The sequence below is a fragment of the Notechis scutatus genome, chromosome 4 (genome assembly GCF_049901735.1).
Source record: "Notechis scutatus isolate UNSWTSFEM ecotype Mainland chromosome 4, rNotScu1.2, whole genome shotgun sequence".
In the NCBI taxonomy this organism is placed as follows: Eukaryota; Metazoa; Chordata; class Lepidosauria; order Squamata; family Elapidae; genus Notechis; species Notechis scutatus.
Window position 1 is genome coordinate 166663856 of NC_142012.1, and position 23524 is coordinate 166687379.

Below are 23524 nucleotides of genomic sequence, written 5' to 3' on the forward strand. Positions count from 1 at the left end.
TAGGGCAGGGGGTTGGACTAGATGTCCTACAAGGTCCCTTCCAACTCTGTTATTCTATATTCAATGGACCAGAAGTTGCCTTCGGAAGTTGTGCGAGCTTCATCCCTGGAGGCTTTCAAGAAGAGACCGGATTGCCTTCGGTTAGAAATGATGTAGGGTCTCCTGTTTAGGTGGCGGCGGGGTGGGGTGGGGGGGTTGGACTTGATGACCTCCAAGGTCCCTTCCAACTCTGTTATTCTATATTCAATGGAACAGAAGTTGCCTTCGGAAGTGGTGGGAGCTTCCTCCCTGGAGGCTTTCAAGAAGAGACCGGACTGCCCTCGCTCAGAAATGGTGTAGGGTCTCCCGCTTGGGCGGGGTGGACTAGATGACCTCCAAGGTCCCTTCTAACTCTTTTATTCTATATTCAATGGAACAGAAGTTGCCCTCGGAAGTTGTGCGAGCTTCATCCCTGGAGGCTTTCAGGAAGAGACTGGACTGCCCTCTGTCAGAAATGGTGTAGTGTCTCCTGCTTGGGTGGAGGGTTGGACTAGATGACCTACAAGGTCCCTTCTAAGTCTGTTATTCTATATTCAATGGAACCGAAGTTGCCTTCGGAAGTTGTAGGAGCTTCATCCCTGGAGGCTTTCAAGAAGAGATTGGACTGCCATCTGTCAGAAATGGTGCAGGGTCTCCTGCTTGGATGGAGGGTTGGACTAGATGACCTACAAGGTCCCTTCTAAGTCTGTTATTCCATATTCAATGGAACAGAAGTTGCCTTCGGAAGTTGTGGGAGCTTCATCCCTGGAGGCTTTCAAGAAGAGACCGGACTGCCCTCGCTCAGAAATGGTGTAGGGTCTCCCGCTTGGGCGGGGGGTGGACTAGATGACCTCCAAGGTCCCTTCCAACTCTGTTATTCTATATTCAATGGAACAGAAGTTGCCTTCGGAAGTGGTGGGAGCTTCCTCCCTGGAGGCTTTCAAGAAGAGACCGGACTGCCATTGGTCAGAAATGGTGTAGGATCTCCCGCTTGGGTGCGGGTTGGACTAGATGACCTCCAAGGTCCCTTCCAACTCTGATTATCTGTTATCAATACCTTTGGCCCCGCGCAGCCTTAGAAAAGAGGTCCCGTAACTGCCTTCGCTTCAGGGAGAACTGGAGAAAGTTTCTCCTCCAACTCCCCCGCGCCGCCCCACCTCACTCCATCAGTCATATTTGCGAGGGATCCAGTAGGACAATAGCCCCCCCCTCCTTCCTCTCTCTCCCCCCTCTCCCCCCCGTTATTTCGTGGGGAATCACGAAATAATCTCCCCCCCCAGGGCCCTTGCGGGAGGAAGCGCATTTTGGGGAAGGGGTGGGGGGGGTGGGGAGGGAGAGAGTCAAGAGGCCGTTCGGGAGGGGGCTTGGGGTGCCACACACGCGTGTGTCCCCCCCGTGGGTATGCCCCCCCTCCCCTACTCCCTGCCCTCCCCTCCCCGCCATCTCTCGCTTTCCCTTGATGGATCTGCGCGCTTAATGGGCTGTCAAAAAACACACGCACGCACACCGGGCGCTTTTTGAGAGAGGCGGGTGGGCGGGTGGGCGAGTGAGTGGAAGGGGGTCGCCCCCCCTGCCTTGACGTCATCAGAGGGCTTTATAAAGGTGGGGGCGCCGATGGGGATCCCAGAAGCCAAGGTTGGTCCCTTTCTCGATCGGCACCGGAGCGAGTGAAGGCATCCAACCGCCGCCGCCGCCGCCGCCCACCACCAACCCGCCTTCGGAGCTTCGCCGGGATGTTCCCTTGTCGCCTCCACTGCGCCCTGGCGCTCCTCGTGTCCGTGTCCGTGGCGTGGAGCAGCGTGGCCGCTGCGCCCTCCGATCCAAGGCTCCGGCAGTTCCTGCAGAAATCCCTGGCCGCAGCCGCAGGGAAGCAGGTAACAAAAAAAGAAAGAAAGAAAGAAAGAAAGGAGCGAGGCAGGGGAGGTAAGAAGAGACACGAGAGCCCCTGAGCGAGTGCAGAGCGCCGTCTCCCGCGCCGGATCCCGAGAGCTGCGGGAGGCTGGATCCGACAGGGAGATTCCCCCTCCCCACCCCCCACCCTGGCTTTGTTAACTCACTAAAGGCGAAGGTAAACTCCTCCTGGCCATGGAGGTTCACTTCCCCAACTCCCTTGGGTAGGAAGGACAGAGAAGCTGCTTAGACTAGGGGAGCCCCCCCCCCCGAGGTCTTGGCCATCCAAGGATTTCCAGGTAGGGAAGTGAGCAGCGCACGGAGATCTCACCCCCCCCCCCGTTCCTCGATCTTGGCTGGTTTCCCTTGGGAAGAGGCGCAGGGATCAACTGCTGCTGAAGCTGGAGGCTTTACTGAGCGGCCAGGACTCATGAAGGAACGGCTGAGAAGTTAGGTGGGCTGAGGATCCAGAAGGGGAGAACCTGGCCAGCTCCCCCGTGGTGGGGCCGGCATCAGTAGGAGAAATATGATGGATGGATGGATAAATGGATGGATAGACAAGATAGAAATAGAGAGAGACAGAGAGAGACGGAGACACAGACAGACAGACAGATAGATAGAAATGTCATTTTTTTTTTTGCGCTCATTATTTTGACAAAAAGGCAAGCAAATCTATCCAACCCATCTTCCTCCTATTTTCTCCGCAACAACAGCCCTGTAAGGTGGGCTAGGCTGAGGGAGTGTCTCTGGACCCAAGTCACCCAGCTAGGTTTTATGGCTAAGGCAGGACTAGAACTCGCAGTCTCCTTTCCAGCCTGGTCCTAATCACTAAACGAAATGGGCTAACCTGTCCTGTTCACCTGTCCCCACTGACTCTTAGTCACCAGGTTGCTTCAGAAATATCCCTCGCCCTTGAATCAAGATTGCAACTCAGAGAGAGAAAGAGAGAGAGAACAAGAGAAAGAGAGAATAAGAAAAAGGGATCAAGAGAAAAAGAGAGAGAATAAGGGAGAGAGGAAGAGAGAGAGGAAGAGAAGGAGAGAATAAGAAAAAGGGATCAAGAGAAAAAGAGAGAGAATAAGGGAGAGAGGAAGAGAGGGAGGAAGAGAAGGAGAGAATAAGAAAAAGTGATCAAGAGAAAAAGAGAGAGAATAAGGAGAGAGAAAGAGAGAGAACAAGAGAAAGAGAGAATAAGAAAAAGTGATCAAGAGAAAGAGAGAGAGAATAGGAGAGAGAAAGAGAGAGAACAAGAGAGAGAATAAGGAAAAGTGATCAAGAGAAAAAGAGAGAGAATAAGGGAGAGGGAAAGAGAGAGAGGAAGAGAGAGAATAAGAAAAAGTGATCAAGAGAAAAAGAGAGAATAAGGGAGAGGGAAAGAGAGAGAGGAAGAGAAAGAGAATAAGAAAAAGTGATCAAGAGAAGAAGAGAGAATAAGGGAGAGGGAAAGAGAGAGGAAGAGAGAGAATAAGAAAAGGTGATCAAGAGAAAAGAGAGAGAATAAGGGAGAGAGAAAGAGAGAGAGGAAGAGAGAGAATGATAGAGAGAGAATAAGAGAAAGAGGAAAGGAGAAAGGAAGAAGAGAAAGAATGAGAAAGAAGAGAAAGAGAGAAAAAGAGAGAAAGACAGAATAAGAAAAAGAGAGAAAGAGAGAACAAGACAGAATAAGAAAAAGAAGAGAGAAAGAGAGAGAGAAAAAGAGAGAGAAAGAGAACAAGAGAGAACAAGAGAAAGAACGAGAGAGAAAGAGAATAAGAGAAAGAGAGAATGAGAAAGAGAACAAGAGAAAGAGAGAACAAGAGAGAACAAGAGAGAGAGAAAACAAGAGAGAGAACAAGAGAGGGGGAGAGGGAGAAAGAGAAAGAGAGAACAAGACAAAGAGAGAAGGGGAGAGAGAGGAACACACAGAGAAACAGATTTTCTACAGTATGTTCCTTGTAAGCCAACACAGCCGCTTTCCTAGAATAACCGCCCAGCCATTTCGCGGGGAGTTCTTCGAGCCATCTCAAAATCCGGAGGTTCTTCTCTTAGACAAGACCCCCAGATTTCTCTCCCCCCCCAAAAAAAAACCCCTCACCCTGCCCCCCCCTAAATAATCGTATAGGATGTGATGAAGTTGTATCCTTTGAAAGTCAGACGAGAACCGGCTCAATGCAAGAGGCGCGGCTGGGAAGCGCGGAGCTGTCCAGGGTCCTGAGACGGATTCCTGCTCTGACAGACCGAGATTAAACTCGGATGTAAGCGGGTCTAACTAGCTGTTTTCACGATAGATGCGCCACAAACTCAGGCACGCACGCACCACACACACACAAAAGTAACACACCAACAACGCACTAATGCTTTCAACCTTGGCAACGTTAGAGTCGGAAGTTGAGAGAGAGGTTAGCTGGGTTTTGGGGGTGACATTAAATCACTTACCTCAGAGAATGGCCAAAATGAGACAAAGGGAAAAATTCTTCAGAAGAATCCTAGGGTTGAAAAGGGACCTTGAAGGTCTTCTAGTTCAACCTCCTGTGCAACCCTTACACCAGACAACTGGTTGTCCAAGTTTTTCCAGATAAACCTTCAATGAGAGATGTCCCAAAGGTGTGGGGTTTCCCCCAAGAGGGAACTGGACTTTCTTTGAAGACATTTCGCTTCTCAGCCAAGAAGCTTCTTCAGCTCTGACTGGATGGTGGGGAATGAAAGTCTAGTCAGAACTGAAGAAGCTCCTTGGATCAGAAGCGAAACATCTTCAAAGAAAAACCAGAAAGAACCAGTTGCCTCTTGAAAAAAAAAAAAAAGCACCTTTGGGACAACCAAGACCTGGATGATGGAGAATCTCCATCGACTTCAATGAGAGAGCATTCATAAACCCAAGAAGTCATCTGATGGGATAATAGCAGTTTAAGACACAGAAAAGGCATTGTGGTTTGTAGCGGATGGCCAAGAAAAAAAAAGGGTTTAATGCAGCCTACGTCCATCATGAAAAAGGTAAAATGGCACAAAAGGGATGAATTCAAAGCGAGAGAAAAAAACTCAAAAATGCATTGGAGAATGTCATCATACCAATGCCTAAGCTCTAACGCTTGCAATAAAATCTATGATGCCGCCACTTTGGGAATATGCATTGACTTCCATGGGAAAAAGATGACTGAGAAGGTGCCAACATAACCCTTTCATTTCTTTATGGAGTAAGCTTTGAAAAGAGGCAGGTGGAGAAGAACCGAGGTCTAGAATGGCAAAAATGCAATGCCATATTTCTGCCCATAATAATATTAAATCTGGACCATCCTGCATCGAACTGTAAAATATTTCCACATCCTTTGTGGATGTATCTGTAGCAAAGAAATGATGCCATAGACAGGAAAGTCAAGTCTAGAATATTATACATTGCATTGAAAACAAAAATCACAAGAGATTTATTTACTCCCATAATCTGCTGGGTTATGAAAACTGGCTCACGCTATACAGAACTGCAGAATAACTACGCAGTGAAATTTGTATGGCGTACTTACAGAAATGAATGCAGGCGAGCTTAGGATGCTGTCTGAATGTGGCTGTGATTAAGCCAGTTTGTAGAAAGAGGAGAAGAGAAGAGAATATAGAATAGAATAAGAATGGAGAATAGAATAAAATAGAATAGAGAATAGAATAAAATAGAATAGAGAATAGAATAGAGTAAGAATAGAATAGAATAAAGAATATAAATATGAATATAGAATATAGAAATAGAATAGAATATAGAATAGAATATAGAATGGAATGGAATGGAATGGAATGGAATGGCAGAAATAGGAATAGAATAGAATAGAAATAGAATAGAATAGAATAGAATGGAATGGAATGGAATAGGAATGGAATGGAATGGAATAGAATAGAATAGAATAGAATAGAATGGAATAGAATGGAATGGAATGGAATGGAATGGAATAGAATGGAATGGAATGGAATGGAATAGAATAGAATAGAATAGAATAGAACAGAACAGAATAGAATAAATATTGGAAGGAATAGAATAGAATAGAATAGAATAGAATAGAGAGTAAAATAGAATAGAATAGAATAGAATAGAATAGAATAGAATAGAAAGTAAAATATAATAAATGAATAGAATAGAATAAAATAGAATAGAATAGAATAGAATAGAATAGAATAGAATAGAAAGTAAAATAGAATAAAATAGAATATAGATAGAATAGAATAGAATTAGAATAGAATGGAATTCTTTATTGGCCAAGTATGATTGAACACACAAGGAATTTGTCTTCAGTGCAAACGCTCTCAGAGTGTACATAAAAGAAAAGAAACATTTGTTGAGAGTCAAGAATTATAAGGTACAACACTTCATAATATCTGGCTGGCACATCTGGCTTTCTCAAGGAGAGTTGAACGAGGCGAAGGAGCAAGGACTCCAAAGCAGAGCTGAATTGCATCACTTCTGCAGAAATAAGAGCCTAATTTGTGCATTTTTGCATTCTTGGCACAAACAGTTTCTCTCCAGATCCATTAATCCTGAAGGCATTTTTTTTTTTTTTTTTGGCTTCTCTGGGAATTCATCCATGTTTGTTTTCTCCAATCCGAAGCGTATCCAGACGTGGTGTTGAAGCCCATCAGTGGGGAAGTTGAAGTGGGGAGGCCAACACATCTGGAGGAAGGCCAGAGGGGTGGAAAGGAGGGTGGGTATGCTCAGCGAATCAGACCGAGAGGGAAATAAAAGAGCAGAATGCTCGCGTAAGTAAGCCAAGCCATATTTTACCATGACAATCCCCCCCAAAAAAGGCCTGGATTTGATGGGAGATTGTTACTCTGCTCCTGTGGGTATGGGAAGAGTCTTTGGCTTACAACTGTTCATTTAGCGACCGTTCAAAGTTACCATGGTACTGCAAAAAAGTGACTTGTTTCACACTTACAACCGTGGCAGCCTCATGCGATCAGAATGCAAAAGCCTTGGCAATCGGTTCATAGTTACGATGGTTGCAGTGTCCCTGGGGGGGGGCGGGTCATGTGATCCCCTTTGGCGACCTTCTGACAAAGCAAAGTAAACGGGAGAAGCCCAATTCGCTTAACGACTGTGTCACTAATTCCATAAATGCAATGATTCACTTAACAACCGTGGCTAGGAGAAAAAAAAATCATCAAATTGGGCAAACTCCCTGAACAAATGTTTCCCTTAGAAACATAAATGTGGGGCTTAACTGTGGTCATAACTCGAGGACTACCTGCACAGACAGTCCTCAATTTATGACGGATTGCTTAGCAACCGTTGGAAGTTACGTTGGAAGGACCTACTTTGGGGTTACTTATGACCCAGATTCAAAGTTCTGATGGTTGATTTGCTTAGTGACTGATGCAAAAAAGTCATTTTACAACTGTCCCTGTATTTTATGACCCTCCCGACTTACGACAGTGATGGTCGGCTCCATTACAGTCGTAAGTTGAGGTCTACCTGCTCCTTAATATGAGCGAGTAAAAGACCCAGGGGCTACGGTTTCTTTTACAATATTGTTTAATTTTAATCTTCCATTAATATTCTTATTCTTCTGTACAAAACTCCGCCCTGGCGACAGGAAAGGCATCCGGCCATTAAACCCTCTGCTGACTCCATTCAGTTGGCCAGACTCCACCCCCGCAAGGGATTATGGGGTGGTTAAAAAATGGCGACGATGAATATTCTTATTCTTGTTAGTAAAATAATGCACGATTATTCATCTCAGCTTGTTTCTAGTTTACTGAGTTCACTGCACTGGGTGAACCTGGAAAAACAAACCGCTTTAGTAACAGGATAAGGGAATTGTGTGAACGCAACCACTGATAACTGAGTTAGCCATGTTCATTCACATCTAACCAGGTTAGTTGCAACTGCCCGGCGTATGAAACTTGGGGAGTAAATAACTTCTTGTCCCTTTCTCAAGTTGTCGTACAAACGCATTTCTATTTCTATTATATCTATTTCTATTATTTCTATTATTTCTATTATTTCTCTTTCTATTATTTCTCTTTCTATTATTTCTCTTTCTATCTCTGGTTAGTTTACAGTTCAGGGTTAAGAGCAAAACAGGGCAGTTCGATGCGCGTTGTGCTAAAACCGCACTCAACAAGGCTCCTGAATGGCTGCCCGAGGGTTGAACTCGTGACTGTGGGGATGCTGCCACAGTTGTTACTGTGAGATTGGGTGTGTGTGTGTGTGTGTGGTACCTCAATGGCATCAGAACTGGAACCTTAATTCGCCCTTTGGATCTGGGGCAGTCGCCACAGCTGTGGTGGCCCAGTGGTTAGAATGCAGCATTGCAGGCTGACTCTGCCCACTGCTAGCAGTTCAATCCTGACCGGCTCAAGGTTGACTCAGTCTTCTGTCCTTCCGAGGTCAGTAAAATGAGGACCCAGATTGTTGGGGGCAAGAGGCTGACTTTGTACACAGCTTAGAGGGCTGGAAAGGACTATGAAGCGGTATATAGGTCTAAGCGCTATTGCTCTTTCCTTCCTTCCTTCCTTCCTTCCTTCCTTCCTTCCTTCCTTCCTTCCTTCCTTCCTTCCTTCCTTCCTCCCTCCCTCCCTCCCTCCCTCCCTCCCTCCTCCCTCCTCCCTCCCTATTTCTTCCTCTGCCCTCCCTCCTTCCTTTCTCCCTCTTCTTCCTTTACCCTACTTTCCTTCCTTCCCTTCCTTCCCTTCCTTCCTTCCCTTCCCTTCCTTCCCTTCCTTCTTTCCTACTTTCTTCCTACTTTCCTTCTTCCTTCCTTCCTTCCTTCCTTCCTTCCTTCCTTTCCCTTCCTTCTGCAGTTCAATCCTGACGGCCCCTTCCTTCCCTTCCTACTGCGCATTGCTCTTCCTTCCTTCCTTCTTCTTCCTTCTTCCTTCTTCCTTCCTTCCTCCCCCTCCTCCTCCTCCTCCTCCCCTCCTATTCTTCCTCTGCCCTCCCTCCCCTTTCTCCTCTCTCCTTTTCCTACTTCCCCTTCCTTCCTTCCTTCCTTCCTTCCTTCCTTCCTTCCTTCCCTTCCTTCCTTCCTTCCTTCCTTCCTTCCTTCCTTCCTTCCTTCCTTCCTTCCTTCCTTCCTTCCTTCCTCCTTCCTCCCCTCCTTTTCTTTTCCTTCTTCCTTCCTTCCTTCCTTCCTTCCTTCCTTCTTCTTCTTTCCATGGTGGTACAATAGTTATAATACAGCATTGCAGGCTGACTGCCCACTGCTAGCAGTTCAATCCTGACCGGCTCAAGGTTGACTCAGCCTTCTGTCCTTCCGTGGTCAGTAAAATGAGGACCCAGATTGTTGGGGGCAAGAGGTTGATCCTGGAAACTGCTTAGAGTACGGCTGGAAAGCACTGAGAAGTGGTATATAAGTTTAAGGTCTATCATTGTTCCTTCCTCCCCTCCCTTCCTCTCTTTTTCTCTTCCTTCTTCTCCTCCCTGCCTCCCTCCTTCCTTCCCTCCCTCCGCTCCTTTCTTCTTTCCCTCCCTCCCTTTCCTCCTTCCTCTCCCTCCCTCCCTCCCTCCCTCCCTTCCTTCCTTCCTTCCTTCCTTCCTTCCTTCCACAGTGGTCAGAATGCATTATTGCAGGCTAATTCTGCCCACAGCGCAGGAGTTCGATGATGACCAACTCATGGTCAACCTTGGAAGTCCATCTGTGTTCAGGCCCTTAAATCATGTTTCTCCTCCCACCCCCCTTATCTAGCACAAAGATCCTTAGGGGCTGTCTGTCTGTCTGTCTGTCTGTCTGTCTGTCTGCTGTTGAAAGATGGAAAACTCAGCTTTAGTTCTTTTCTTTTTTTAAAAAAAAGTAATTTTTATTAAACCTTTTCACCTTTAAAAACAACACATATAAAAACAACAAGCTTCGCAGTGATGTGACATCAGGTTCTGACCCAAAAACCTGGTTCCAAGGAAACAAACACCAAACGGAGGTAACAGCAAAACCTTTTTAATGATTCTTTACGAATTCCGTTCCTTCCCGGTTAAAAGGCTGTTTCAAACTCATTGTCTCTGATAAGAACGAGCCTTGCCAAGGTGGTGCAAGGCTGCCAAGAACATGAGATAAAGTGGCCAAGAAATATTTCAGACACAAAGAGTCTCCAAACACCAACCAAGATACTCCGAACGTCCACCAGGCTTGAGTGCAAAAACGTCTTTGCTTCCTGCAAAGAACTCCGGTCTCTCAGCTGGCTTTTATCCCTTAAGGGAGGGGCCATCACCTTGCAGCCTTACTCCCGAGTCGCCTGTGCTGCTGCAGCTGCTCTTTCCTTCGAGCAGTCCTGCGTGCATGCACACTGAGCACAGGCTCCTCGGGGGACTCATCTTCACTGCTGCCAGCCTCCACAATCTCCGAAGGCAGCACTCCACTCCCTGAGGGTCCTGGCTCCATCCCTGCATCCCACGCAGGCCCCTCACCTGAGTCTTCGCTCTCCGAGGCCTCAGCCGTCCCCACCTGCTGCCGGCAAACCACAACACAAATCGATATATACATATTTACATTATTGATTCCTACAGTCTAACCAATTGTACCGTTTTTCCCCAGACCGCATAAATCTTTCCTATCTTGCAATTCGGATGTGAGTTTGACCATTTCTGTCGCAATCCGTTTTCTTTTCTGTAGTCCTTAAAGCGGGGCTCTTCAAACTGGGCAGCTTGAAGACTTGTGGACTTCAACTCCCAGAATTCCTCCTCCTCCAGTCATGTTAGAGCTCAGGAATTCTGGGAGTTGAAAATCCGCAAGTCTTAAACTTGGCCAAGTTTGAAGATCCTTGTCTTAAAGGATCCCACACCATCTTCAGGGAATGGTGAAAAAAAAGTGACGATGGCTAGGATGGCATCACTGAAATTCCACCCATTTTTTTTAAAAAAAAATTATGTTGAAATTCAAATAGGCGAAGCTTTAAAAAAACAACCTATTGTTCCAGTTGCCATTTTGCCTTTTTTGACCTCCCTGCAGATACCTTTGTACGCACTCTTTCTACCCTCATGGAAATGGTGGATCTAACTATGGAATCCAAGGCTTAATTTGTTTTTTTTTATTATTTTGCATTCTTAATTTGTCTTTTTTTTATTATTTCGCATTCTTAATTTGTCTTTTTTTATTATTTTGCATTCTTAATTTGTCTTTTTTTAATTATTTCGCATTCTTAATTTGTCTTTTTTTATTATTTCGCATTCTTAATTTGTCTTTTTTATTATTTTGCATTCTTAATTTGTCTTTTTTATTATTTTGCATTCTTAATTTGTCTTTTTTATTATTTTGCATTCTTAATTTGTCTTTTTATTATTTTGCATTCTTAATTTGTCTTTTTTTATTATTTTGCATTTTAATTTGTCTTTTTTATTATTTTGCATTCTTAATTTGTCTTTTTTTTTTATTATTTGCATTCTTAATTTGCATTCTTAATTTGTCTTTTTTTATTATTTTGCATTCTTAATTTGTCTTTTTTATTATTTTGCATTCTTAATTTGTTTTTTATTATTTTGCATTCTTAATTTGTCTTTTGTATTATTTTGCATTCTTAATTTGATTAATTTTTTTTAATTATTTCGCATTCTTAATTTGTTTTTTTTTAATTATTTCACATTCTTAATTTGTCTTTTTTTATTATTTTGCATTCTTAATTTGTCTTTTTTATTATTTTGCATTCTTTGTCTTTTTATTATTTTGCATTCTTAATTTGTCTTTTTTTATTATTTCGCATTCTTAATTTGTTTTTTTTAATTATTTCGCATTCTTAATTTGTTTTTTTTTAATTATTTCGCATTCTTAATTTGTCTCTTTTTTATTATTTCTTTTATTTGTTTTTTATTATTTTGCATTCATTATTCGCATTCTTAATTTGTTTTTTTTAATTTGCATTCTTAATTTGTATTATTTTCTTAATTTGTCTTTTTATTATTTTGCATTCTTAATTTGTCTTTTTGTATTATTTTGCATTCTTTGTCTTTTTTATTATTTTGCATTCTTAATTTGTCTTTTATTATTTCGCATTCTTAATTTGTTTTTTTTAATTATTTCGCATTCCTAATTTGTCTTTTTTTTTATTATTTCGCATTCTTAATTTGTCTTTTTTATTATTTTGCTTCTAGAGGTGGTCCTCCACTTAACAACCGTTCATTTAGTGGCCATTCAAAATTACAACAGACCTATGACTGTTTTTTCACACTTATAACCATCGTGGCACCCCCGTGGTCACGTGATCAAAGTTTCAGACGCTTTAGGCCACCCAACTCGTATTTATGACAGTTGTTGCAGCTTCGTGTGTGTGTGTGTGTGTGTGTGAGACGCAATCCCTCCCTTTTGCAACCCCCTTCTGGCCAGCCAAGTCAAGCGGGTGGCCAGATTCGCTTAATGACGATGTGACTAAATTTAACCCCTGCAGTGACTTGCTTACCAATGCGTGGCAAGAATGGTCGTAAAATGAGACAAAGTTCACTGAATCCCTGTCTCGATTTAGCGAAGGAAATGTCAGGCTCCATTGTGGTCATAAGTCAAGGACTTACCTGTATATCCTGTATATCACTTGAGACTTCCAAGACGAGGTTGGACTCCCCTCTGTCAGAAATGGTGTAGGGTCTTCTGCTCGGGCGGGGGTTTGGACTAGATGACCTGCATGGTCCCTTCCAACTCTTGTTATTCTATATTCAATGGAACAGAAGTTGACTTCAGAAGTTGTGGGAGTTTCATCCCTGGAGGCTTTCAAGAAGAGACTGGACTGTCCTCAATCAGAAATGGTGTAGGATCTCCTGCTTGGGTGGGGGGTTGGACTAGATGACCTACAAGGTCCCTTCCAAGTCTGTCCATCTGTTATCTGTTATCCTGATGGAAGAATTCTTTTTCTGATAAAAAATCAATTTGCAGCCTTGCTGTTTTTAACAAGGGAGCGAGGTTCGTGACTGAGCTGACATGCTTAAGAGGCTGGCTTCTCATAGCGTGTTCATAGCACGTTTGTTGTCGGGACGGTGCAATTGGACCCGTGACCCATGTTTAAAAATGGGAGGGGCTTCAGATGCTTTATTCTGAGTTTTTAGACCCCCTGCCCCCCAAATAAATGTCCCCAGAAAAACCCCTGCCACATCTCACTCTAATTTGCACAGCTAGTCTCGCCAAACAACAATTTAACAGATTAACAAGAGTTGGAAAGGACCTTGTAGGTCATCTAGACCAACCCCGTCGGAAGTGACAGCGGGACTGACAAAAGGGACTTACAACTGTTTTTTCCCCACTTATGACCGGCCCCCAGAGCCCTCTGATTGAAATTTCAGATGCTTGGCAGCTGCCTCGTACTTACGACGGTTGCAATTGTCTCCGGGGTCATGGGAATCCGCTTTTGCGACCTTCTGGCCAGCCAAGTCCGTGGGGGAAGTGCCAGATCCACTTAATGACCGTGTGACTGAGGGCAGCGATTCGCTTGGCGAGAAAGGGTCGCAAAGCGGGAGCTGTGGCGCACTTGGCTGTCTCGCTTAGTGACATAAATTTGGGACTCAATTGTGATCATAATTTGAGGATTTCCCATCCAAATCTTATCGCGTTTCCTGTAATTAGAGGGTAGGTGAATTTTAAAAACACTGGAAGTTTTTAAAGATGTTTTTGGATAACCATTGGATAACCATTTGTCGGAAGTGGTGTAGGGTTTCCTGCCTAAGCAGGGGGTTGGACTAGAAGACCTCCAAGGTCCCTTCCAACTCTGTTATTCTATTCTATTCTATTCTAGTCTATGTACTCTATTCTTTATTCCAATACTCTACTCTACTCTACTCTACTCTACTCTACTCTACTCTACTCTACTCTATTCTTCATTCCAATATCTATTCTCTTCTGTTCTATTCTATTCTATTTCTATTTTATTCTTTATTCTATTCTTACTCTATTCTATTCTATTCTATTCTATTATCTATTCTATTTTATTCTATTCTTTATTCTATTTTATTCTATCTATTCTATTCTATTCTATTCTATTCTATTCTATTCTCTATATTCTATTCTATTCTATTCTATATTCTATTCTATTCTATTTCTATTCTATTCTTTATTCTATTCTTTATTCTATTCTTACTCTATTCTATTCTATTCTCTATTCTATTTTATTCTATTCTCTATTCTATTCTATTCTTCTATTCTATTTCTATTCTTTTCTATTCTATTCTATTCTATTCTATTCTATTCTATTCTATTCTATTCTATTCTATTCTATTCTATTCTATTCCATTCCATTCCATTCCATTCCATTCCATGTACTCTATTCTTTATTCCAATACTCACTCTCTACTCTACTCTACTCTAATCTAATCTAATCTAATCTAATCTAATCTAATCTAATCTAATCTAATCTATTCTCTTCTTCATTCCAATATCTATTCTATTCTATTCTATTCTATTCTATTCTATTCTATTCTATTCTATTCTATTCTATTCTATTCTATTCTATTCTATTGTAATCTAATGTTATCTAATCTATTCTATGCTAAGCTCTTTCGATCGGTGTCATTTTCCACAGACAATACGAGCTGAAATGGAATATTTTCTGTAAATGCAGCCGCTCAGTTCAAATGTTCCTTTCTGTATAGATTAAGCCTGTTGCACAAATGTCGTCTTTTCCTTTTGCAAGGCTGACATTCGTCAGAAATGGTGTAGTAGCGTCTCCTGCTTGGGTGGGGGGTGGGGCGGGGGTGGGGGGTGGGGGTTGGACTAGATGACCTCCAAGGTCCCTTCCAACTCTATTAATCTAATCTAATTTAAAGCCATGATTCGGGGGTGACATGCATATAGAATGAAACCAACCACTCGTGTCATTATATCATGGCTAAGTAAAAAATAAAAATAAAAATGTACAGAACGAAACCACAACAATTGCGTTAACCTCACGGCTAAGCAAAGCTGGATTGTCGATGTTGTGTAAAGCACAGCCACTAAAGTTTCTTTTTCCTCCTTGCTTGTTGGCATGCCGTCAAGGAAAACCCTCCTCTTACGACGGCAACTGGGAGGAGAATTTCCATCGCTAAACAAGACGGTTCTTTAAGCGAGCCAACCTTTTGTTCTGACTCCCATCTCCCCAAACACGACAAACCCTCTGACGTGAACTCAAAAAGATTCCTTTATTCGGAGCCCCCGGCAGCCCCGGCAAAAGAATTTCTCTCTCACTGCCGGGTAACAAGCCCGTCTGTCCGGGAGATGCCTAGTTATCTGCCCCATCTATTCATCTCCGCCCCCTGCTTTTGAACCCCAGAGCCAAGGTGGGGCTTTGGCTAGCAAGGGTGGCTCTTCTGCCCCGAGGACCGGCCCATAGATGTCCACTGCTCTCCTCTCCTCTGCCTTCTGCGAATCGGGCACAGGGCCCGGCTGTTCCTCCTCTTCCTCATCAGCCCCCCTCCAGACCTGGGGGCTGTGGACTCTCCATCGGAGGGCTGGCGGACGGCCCAGGCTCCGCCCCTCCGTCTCTCTCTCTCTCTGCCAGCTCCATCCCCTTTCCCCCCTCGGAGTCTCAGGCTGCCCTGATGCTGATTCCCATGCCGCCGCCTCCTCCTCCTCTTCCTCTTACTCCTCCTTTTTTCTTCTTCCTCCTCCTCCTCCTCTTCCACCTCCTCCCTCCTCCTCCTCCTCTTCTTCTTCCTCCTCCTCTTCCTCTTCCTCCTCCTCTTCCTCTTCCTCCTCCTCCTCTTCTTCTTCCTCCTCTTCTCTTCCTCCTCCTCCTCTTCCTCCTCCTCCTCTTCCTCCTCCTCCTCTTCATCTTCTTCCTCCTCTTCCTCTTCTTCCTCCTCCTCCTCTTCTCTTCCTCCTCCTCTTCCTCCTCTTCCTCCTCTTCCTCCTCCTCTTCATCTTCCTCCTCCTCTTCATCTTCTTCCTCCTCCTCCTCTTCTTCTTCCTCCTCCTCTTTTCTTCCTCCTCCTCTTCCTCCTCCTCTTCCTCCTCCTCCTCTTCATCTTCTTCCTCCTCCGCCTCCTCTTCCTCTTCTTCCTCCTCCTCTTCTTCTCCTCTTCTTCTCCTCCTCCTCCTCTTCATCTTCTTCCTCCTCCTCCTCTTCTTCTTCCTCCTCCTCTTTTCTTCCTCCTCCTCTTCCTCCTCCTCTTCTTCCTCCTCCTCCTCTTCATCTTCTTCCTCCTCTTCTCTTCTTCTTCCTCCTCCTCCTCTTCTTCCTCCTCCTCCTCTTCCTCCTCCTCCTCCTCCTCCTCCTCCTGATTTAGCTGCCGGAGGGCCAGGGTCCCCCAGGCCACAACCCCTTTCCCCCATGGTTGCTAAGTGAATCTCTGCAGCCATTAACTTAATCACATCGTCGTTAAGCAAATCCAGCCTCTCTCTGGACTCTCCTCATTGGAAGCCGGCTGGGGGGGAGGTGGCTCGCAAACAGTTAATCCCATGACCCTCCCCCCCCTGCCAGAAATGCTACAACGTCATAAAATGCCAACCGGCTGCCCAGGGTTCAAATCTGGATCGCATACGAACGGTGACAACGCTACAACAGTTGTAAATGGCTTGCGAGTCAGTTTTACCCAGCACTGTTGCAACTGTTTGTGCGCTCGCTCGTTCAGTGGATGCTTGCAAATTAAGGATGATTTTTTTGGGGGCTGAGAAGCTTAGCAGAGTCCGAACTGTGGTGGTGGGGGAATTTGGAGGGTGTGGGGAGGGGGGGAAATCCCTGGGAAATTAAACAAGACCAAGAAACATGGCAATGGGATACTTGATCCTCTCTGGCTGCCTACGAAAACGGCGCAGCAATTGCAATTAATTTGATCTCCGGGTATCCAGGAGTATAAAATGCAGATGATAGGAAGTGTGAGCATCCCTTTACAAGGCCATGCTTGGTGTATTGCATCCAGTTTTAACTGCCACCATATAAAAAAAAAAGATGTTGAAACTGTAGGAAGAGTGCAGTCAAGAGCAACAGGAGGCTAAAATATAAAAAAGACCGGTTGTAGGAATTGGGTACGTCCAGTTGAATGAAAAGAAGGACTAGGTGGTGACGCGATAGCAGGGTTTCAATATTTGGGGGGCTTTCCCACAGAAGAGAAGGTCAACCTTTCTGCAAAACACAAGAAAGAAAGAAAGATAGATAGATAGAAAGAAAGATGAAAGAAAGAAAGAAAGAAAGAAAGAAAGAAAGAAAGAAAGAAAGAAAGAAAGAAAGAAAGAAAGAAGGAAGGAAGGAAGGAAGGAAGGAAGGAAGGAAGGAAGGAAGGAAGGAAGGAAGGAAGGAAGGAAGGAAGGAAAGAATAGGGAAGGGGAAGGAAAGGAAAGGAAGAAAAAGAAAGAGTGAGAAGGTAAGGAAGAAAGAAAGAGGGAGGGGGAAGGAAAGGAAAGAAGAAGAAGGAAAGAAAGAGTAGGAAAGGAAAGGAAAGAAAGAAAAAAGAAAGAGTGAGAAGGTAAGGAAGAAACAAGAAAGAAAGAGGGAGGGAGAAGGAAAGGAAGAAGAAAGAAAGAAAGATAGAAAGAAAGAAAGGAAGGAAGGAAGGAAGGAAGGAAGAAAGGAAGGGAAGAATAGGGAAGGGAAGGAAAGGAAAGGAAGAAAAAGAAAGAGCGAGAAGGTAAGGAAGGAAGAAAGAGGGAGGGGGGAAGGAAAGGAAGAAGAAGGAAAGAAAGAAAGGGTAGGAAAGGAAAGGAAGAAAAAAAAGAAAGAGTGAGAAGGTAAGGAAGAAAGAAAGAAAGAAAGAAAGAAAGAAAGAAAGAAAGAAAGAAAGAAAGAAAGAAAGAAAAGGGGTCTTCAAACTTGACAGCTTGAAGACTTGTGGACTTAACTCTGGACTGGACTGCCATTTGTCAGAAATGGTGTAGGGTCTCCCACTTCGGCGGGGGGTTGGACTAGATGACCTATAAGGTCCCTTCCAACTCTGATTATCTGTTATCTGTTAAGTTTGAATACTCTTGTTCTAGATCTAGAAGATCTCCAAGATCCTAGGATTCTATGATAGGAAGGAAGGAAGAGGAAGGAGGGAGGGAGGGAGGGAGAGAAGGAAGAGAGATAGGTAGGTAGGAAGCAAGGAAGGAAGGAAGCAAGCACGCAAGGAAAGACGGAAGGGAGGGAGGAAGGAAGGAAGGATGGAAGGAAGGATGGAAGGAAGGAAGGATGGAAGGAAGGTAGGTAGGAAGCAAGCAAGCAAGCAAGCACGCAAGGAAGGACGGAAAGAAGGAAGGAAGGAAGGAAAGAAGGAAGGAAGGAAGGAAAGAAGGAAGGAAGGAAAAAGAAGGAAGGAAGGAAGGAAGAAGAAGGAAGGAAGGAAGGAGAAGGAAGGAAGGAAGGAAGGAAGGAAGGTAGGTAGGTAGGAAGCAAGCAAGCAAGCAAGCACGCAAGGAAGGAAGGAAAGAAGGAAGAGGAGGAAGGAAGGACGGAAGGACGGAAGGACGGAAGGAAGGAAGGAAGGAAGGAAGGAAGGAAGGAAGGAAGGAAGGAAGGAAGAAGGAAGGAAGGAAGGAAGGAGCAATGGGTGCTCAGAAAGAGATCATACCTATAAATAATGAGAAATTTCCTGACAGTTAGAACAATTAACCTGTGGAACGACTTGCCACCAGAAGTTGTAAAGGCTCCAACACTGGAAGGTTTTAAGAATGGATTGGGCAGCCACTTGTCTGAAATGGGACAGGGATTCCCTGCTTGAGCAGGAGGCTGGTCTAGATGACCTCCAAGCTCCCTTCCAGCTCCGTTATTCTGTTATTTCCCTCTCCAGACCTTTCATGTTCTCTCTTTTCTTCCAAGGAACTGGCAAAGTATTTCCTGGCAGAGTTGCTCTCCGAACCCAACCAGCCGGACAACGAGGCCCTGGCTTCAGACGACCTGTCCCGCGGGGCCGAACAAGATGAGGTCAGGATGGAACTCGAGCGATCGGCCAACTTGAACCCGGGACTGACCCCTCGGGAGCGCAAAGCCGGATGCAAAAATTTCTTCTGGAAAACCTTCACTTCTTGTTAGCTTTCGAAATCTCCTCTTCCTCCCTCCCTCTCTTTCTCTCTCTCCCTCCCTCTCTCCTTTCTCAGTCTCTTCAAGCCAGGAGCTGAAGACTGTAATATAATAATAATAATGATAATAAAAAAGATATTGTTAAGGTAAACAAGGGGAAAAAAAAGAAGAAGTACCATTTGGTTTTCAAGCTGTTTTAATAAAGCTTTCTGTTTCAAATTGTATACCCCCTTCTGCAGTTTGTCATCTCTCTTTCTTGGGTGGGGCACATCAGCTGCTGCAGTTTGGCTGGTTGCAAATTCTTACTTTCTGGCAATAAAGCTTGTTTGCAAAGTATTTTCCTTGCAGCTTTTCTCTATGACTGATGGGTTGAAGCTCAGCCATCAATCAATCAATCAACCAACCCAATCAATAATCATCCAATATTGAAATTCAAAGCAAGAATATTTTTACCATTAAAAATGTCCTTTAACACAATAGAAAATCGAGCAAAATCCTTCAGATAACGGGTCTGAAATGAGGAAGGCCTCCTGGAATGATGGTTAAGAAGTTAACACCCAGGTTAATGTTTGTTGTGTGAATAGAAGCACAATTTAATTAGGAATGCTTCCTGGAATGATGGTTAAGAAGTTAACACCCAGGTTAATGTGCATTGTGTGAATAGAAGCACAATTTAATTAGGAATGCTTCCTGGAATGATAGTTAAGAAGTGAACACCCAGGTTAATGGGCGTTGTGTGAATAGAAGCACAATTTAATTAGGAATGCTTCCTGGAATGATGGTTAAGAAGTTAACACCCAGGTTAATGTTTGTTGTGTGAATAGAAGCACAATTTAATTAGGAACGCTTCCTGGAATGATGGTTAAGAAGTTAACAGCCAGGTTAATGTGCATTGTGTGAATAGAAGCACAATTTAATTAGGAACGCTTCCTGGAATGATAGTTAAGAAGTTAACACCCAGGTTAATGGGCGTTGTGTGAATAGAAGCACAATTTAATTAGGAATGCTTCCTGGAATGATGGTTAAGAAGTTATGTTATGTTTTCATTCACATAGACACTTAATCTGAGTAGTGAATTAAATCATTTGGTATGTTGGCTTTAAAAAAGTCCTTGAAAAATTAAAAAGACCATCCAGTTAAAACACTGACCAGGCTTACATCTAGCGTGTACGTAACACCTGTCTAAATTAAACTTGCTGTGTGAGTTCAACTCCCCGCTGTACATTTTAGTGAAACTGTACAAAAATGTACATGAGTCTCCTCTCTGTGTGTATGTGTGTGTGTGTGTATAGAATTGAAAACAAAAGGTTGTATAATCTTTAAGTGCCGGTCTGTGATTAACTTTGCCCAGGTTCAGAAGCTGAGTGGGTTCTAATATTATTACATGTAGGATGGTGCACCACTAGGAGATCCCAGCTGGTCTGTGAAATTGGAAAACTGTTCTGGAAAAAAAAAGGAGAGAAAGACAAACAGTTTTGTTCCTGCTTCAATTTCTACTTTTAGCCACCTTTGGAACGGTTGATCATTGGCTCCAATTCAGAGAACACAATAGACCTTTGAAAATTAGGGGACTGGAGGCTAAAACATATAAAGAATGGTTGCAGGATTCTTTTCTGATGAAAAGAAGGACCAGGGGTGACATGATAGCAGTCTTCCAATATCTCAGGGGCTGCCCCAAAGAAGAGGGAGTCAAGCTATTCTCCAAAGCAGGACAAGAAGCAATGGATGGAAACTAATCCAGGAGAGAAGCAACTTAGAACTAAGGAGAAATTTCTTGACAGAACAATTAATCAGTGGAACAATTTGCCTCCAGAAGTTGTAAATGCTCCAACACTGGAAGTTTTTAAGAAGAGATTGGATAACCATTTTGTCTGAAATGGTCTAGGGTTTCCTGCCTGAGCACGGGGTTGGACTAGAAGACCTCTGAAGTCCCTTCCAACTCTGTTATTCTATTCTAATATCTATTTACATATAGTATTTTGAACCTTTTTTTTATAATGGACTTCAGGCATTGGGTTAACCCATTTGGTTAGAGAGAAGGTTGCAAAGTCAGGGAAGAGGAAAATATGGAAATTAAAAACTTTTTCCTGCAATCAAATCCTTCAAGCTTCAAGCAAAAACACACAAAAGGAATGGTTGACTACCTACTGTTGCATTTTTTCAGATCGTTTCCATAGCCTAAAATCAGAATTTCTGGCAGAAACAGTTTTTTTTTAATGTTTAAGAGGCAATGGATACTGCTTTTATGAAACCAGAATGATTTTTGCAGATTATTTTTCTGCATGGATTATTCTTTTATAGCAGTGTTTTCTTTGATAGCAGTTGACTTGGCAACTTTAAGAAGCGTGGACTTCAACTCCCAGAATTCCCCAGAGTTAGCTGGGGAATTTTGGGAGTTGAAGTCCATGCTTCTTAAAGCTGCCAAGGCTGAAAAATACCATTTCATAGGAATGTTTAAGTTGTCCAGTGTAATATAAGCACCAAATCACTTTCCGCATAAAACTAAGCAACATCTTAACACAATGAACTGGGCAGCCCTGTGTCCACCACAAACTTAATCAAAGTTATCGAATTAATCCATTTGCTGAATTTCCACACAACATGGATCTACTAAGAATCTGGCGTCCATCAAAAGTTATGGGAAAGAAATAGAAAATTAACAACTTCGTATAAAGAGAACCAATATAAAATGTTTAACAGATGGGATCTTCCTCCAACTAGATTGACCAAAATTAGTAAAAGTATACCACATTATTGTTGGAAATGTAACATAGAGATAGGGACCTATTTTCATATGTGGTGGAAATGTATCAAAGCAAAAAAATACTGGTGGAAAATAAAGGTTTGGATAGGAGAGATGGTTACTCAGAAAGGAGAATTCAGACCAGAAACGTTCTTACTGGGAATTATTAATGAGAAATACAGTAAAGGAATAATATATTTAATGATACATATAATAACATCTGTGAGATTGGTGCATGGCCAAAACTGGAAGAATGAAGATACCCCTTCAGAAAGTGAAATAATAAGGAAAATATTAGTCTGTGCAGAGATGGACAGACTAACTTTAGAAATCAAAGATAAGGGTGAGACAGAATATTATGAAGTCTCGGGTAAAATGTATCAATGGCTAGAGTTAAGGAAAAAGAAAGGAAGGGTTGATGCTTTATAGGATGAAAGTTAAAAGTTTTGTAAACCAAAGAGAATGGAATATAATGGACAAATATGAGATGATACAAATGCATGAGTATAAAAAGACATGCATGAGTATAGAATTGTAGATAAATGTAAATAGAAATAATATGCATCTGACACTATACTAATAACATAAGGGGAAAAGGAAATTAATACTATAGCTTGTATGGCCAAAATGAGGGCCAAGAAAGTTGCACTGTGTTCAATTGTTTTTAATGTTTATTCAATAAAATTTATTGAAGAAGAAGAAGAAGAAGAAGAAGAAGAAGAAGAAGAAGAAGAAGAAGAAGAAGAAGAAGAAGAAGAAGAAGAAGAAGAAGCTGGCCTCCATTTGCGCAATGCACAAAACGACACATGGCCCTCCCTTTAACCAGCATTCATACCAAGTAAGCTTTGCAGGGTGTAAAAAATCCTTTTAACCTGTCCCGCTCAGCCCATAAATAGTGCGATAACTCAGGTGGCATCGACTTAAAGAGCGTGCAAGGAAACAGCAGGTGTGCAAATTGCTTTGGGCATCTCCCCAGCATACAGTCAACCTGCCTTCGAAGTATAACCGAAGCAAAATCGATTGATTCTTGATATGGAAATAAAAAGAGAGAGATCAGTCACAGAAATGATGGGATTCATGACTTCAAAAGAGATGCCTCCGGCTGCTTTATTCTTTTTTTTGTAACCTGCTTTGTTCCACATGGGAGATAAATGACTAATGCAGCTAACCTGAGCATCATGTAGAAATGTGCTTTGATAGGAACAGAAAAGAGCAACATTAAATGCAGTTAAATGCCATTATGGTACATAGACTCTCCTGCTCAAGCAGGGGGTTGGACTAGATGACCTCCAAGGTCCCTTTCAACTTTGTTATTCTATATTCAATGGAACAGAAGTTGCCTTCAGAAGTTTTGGGAGCGTCATCCCTGGAAGCTTTCAAGAAGAGACTGGACTGTCCTCAGTCAGAAATGGTGTAGGGTCTCCTGCTTGGGCAGGGGGTTGGACTAGATGATCTCCAAGGTCCCTTCCCACTCTTGTTGGTCTGTATCAGTTTTAGCAGTTCATTTGCCAGGATAAGGTATAGGAAGCTGTTTGGAGAAACCGTTTGTCTGGAATGCTATAGGGTTTCCTGCCAGAGCTGGGGGTTGGATTGGATGACCTCCGAGGCCCCTTCCAACTCTTGTTCTTCTGCTATTCTTGGGCATCTTCAAACTTTTCCTGTCAGACATGGGATGAAATGTAAAGCAAAAGGAATTATTATTATTATTATTATTATTATCAGGGCGAATAAGCAAGGCAACTCTATTTAATTTTCCAAGCAAGCAAGCAGACTGAAGGAAATCGAATTTATTTCGGCTCCATTTCCCCCCACCTCGCCCCCATCTGAAGCAGCAAGGACCTCTGAGAAATTGTGCCCTGCAGAGCCAGAATAAAAAGGCTCCTTGCAAAATGTGATTGAGCCATAATCTAGGCAAAATCGGAGGCTCCGCGCACCTAATTGTCAGCAGAACACATTGCACCTGCCAGGGCTAGAAAACTTCAAGTCGCGATTTACCAAGAGGGCAGATTTATTTCTCCGTCTTTGGGTTTATTTATTTATTTATTT

At 43.2% G+C, this 23524-nt stretch overlaps 1 protein-coding gene across 1 annotated transcript; it reads left to right on the plus strand.

The window, feature by feature from the left end:
* Positions 1-1698: 1698 nt before the first annotated feature.
* On the plus strand, positions 1699-19071 carry SST (somatostatin). Its single transcript, XM_087962565.1, has 2 exons — positions 1699-1892; positions 18535-19071. Exons 1-2 carry the CDS (start codon positions 1752-1754, stop codon positions 18745-18747), a joined length of 354 nt encoding a protein of 117 aa, XP_087818691.1. The 5' UTR covers positions 1699-1751; the 3' UTR covers positions 18748-19071.
* Positions 19072-23524: the final 4453 nt, after the last annotated feature.

Coding starts and splice junctions, on each gene's coding strand:
- SST (XM_087962565.1), top strand. CDS start 1,752: ATGTTCCCTTGTCGCCTCCACTGCGCCCTGGCGCTCCTCGTGTCCGTG. Junction 1,893..18,534: donor CCGCAGCCGCAGGGAAGCAG/GTAACAAAAAAA, acceptor TTTTCTTCCAAG/GAACTGGCAAAGTATTTCCT.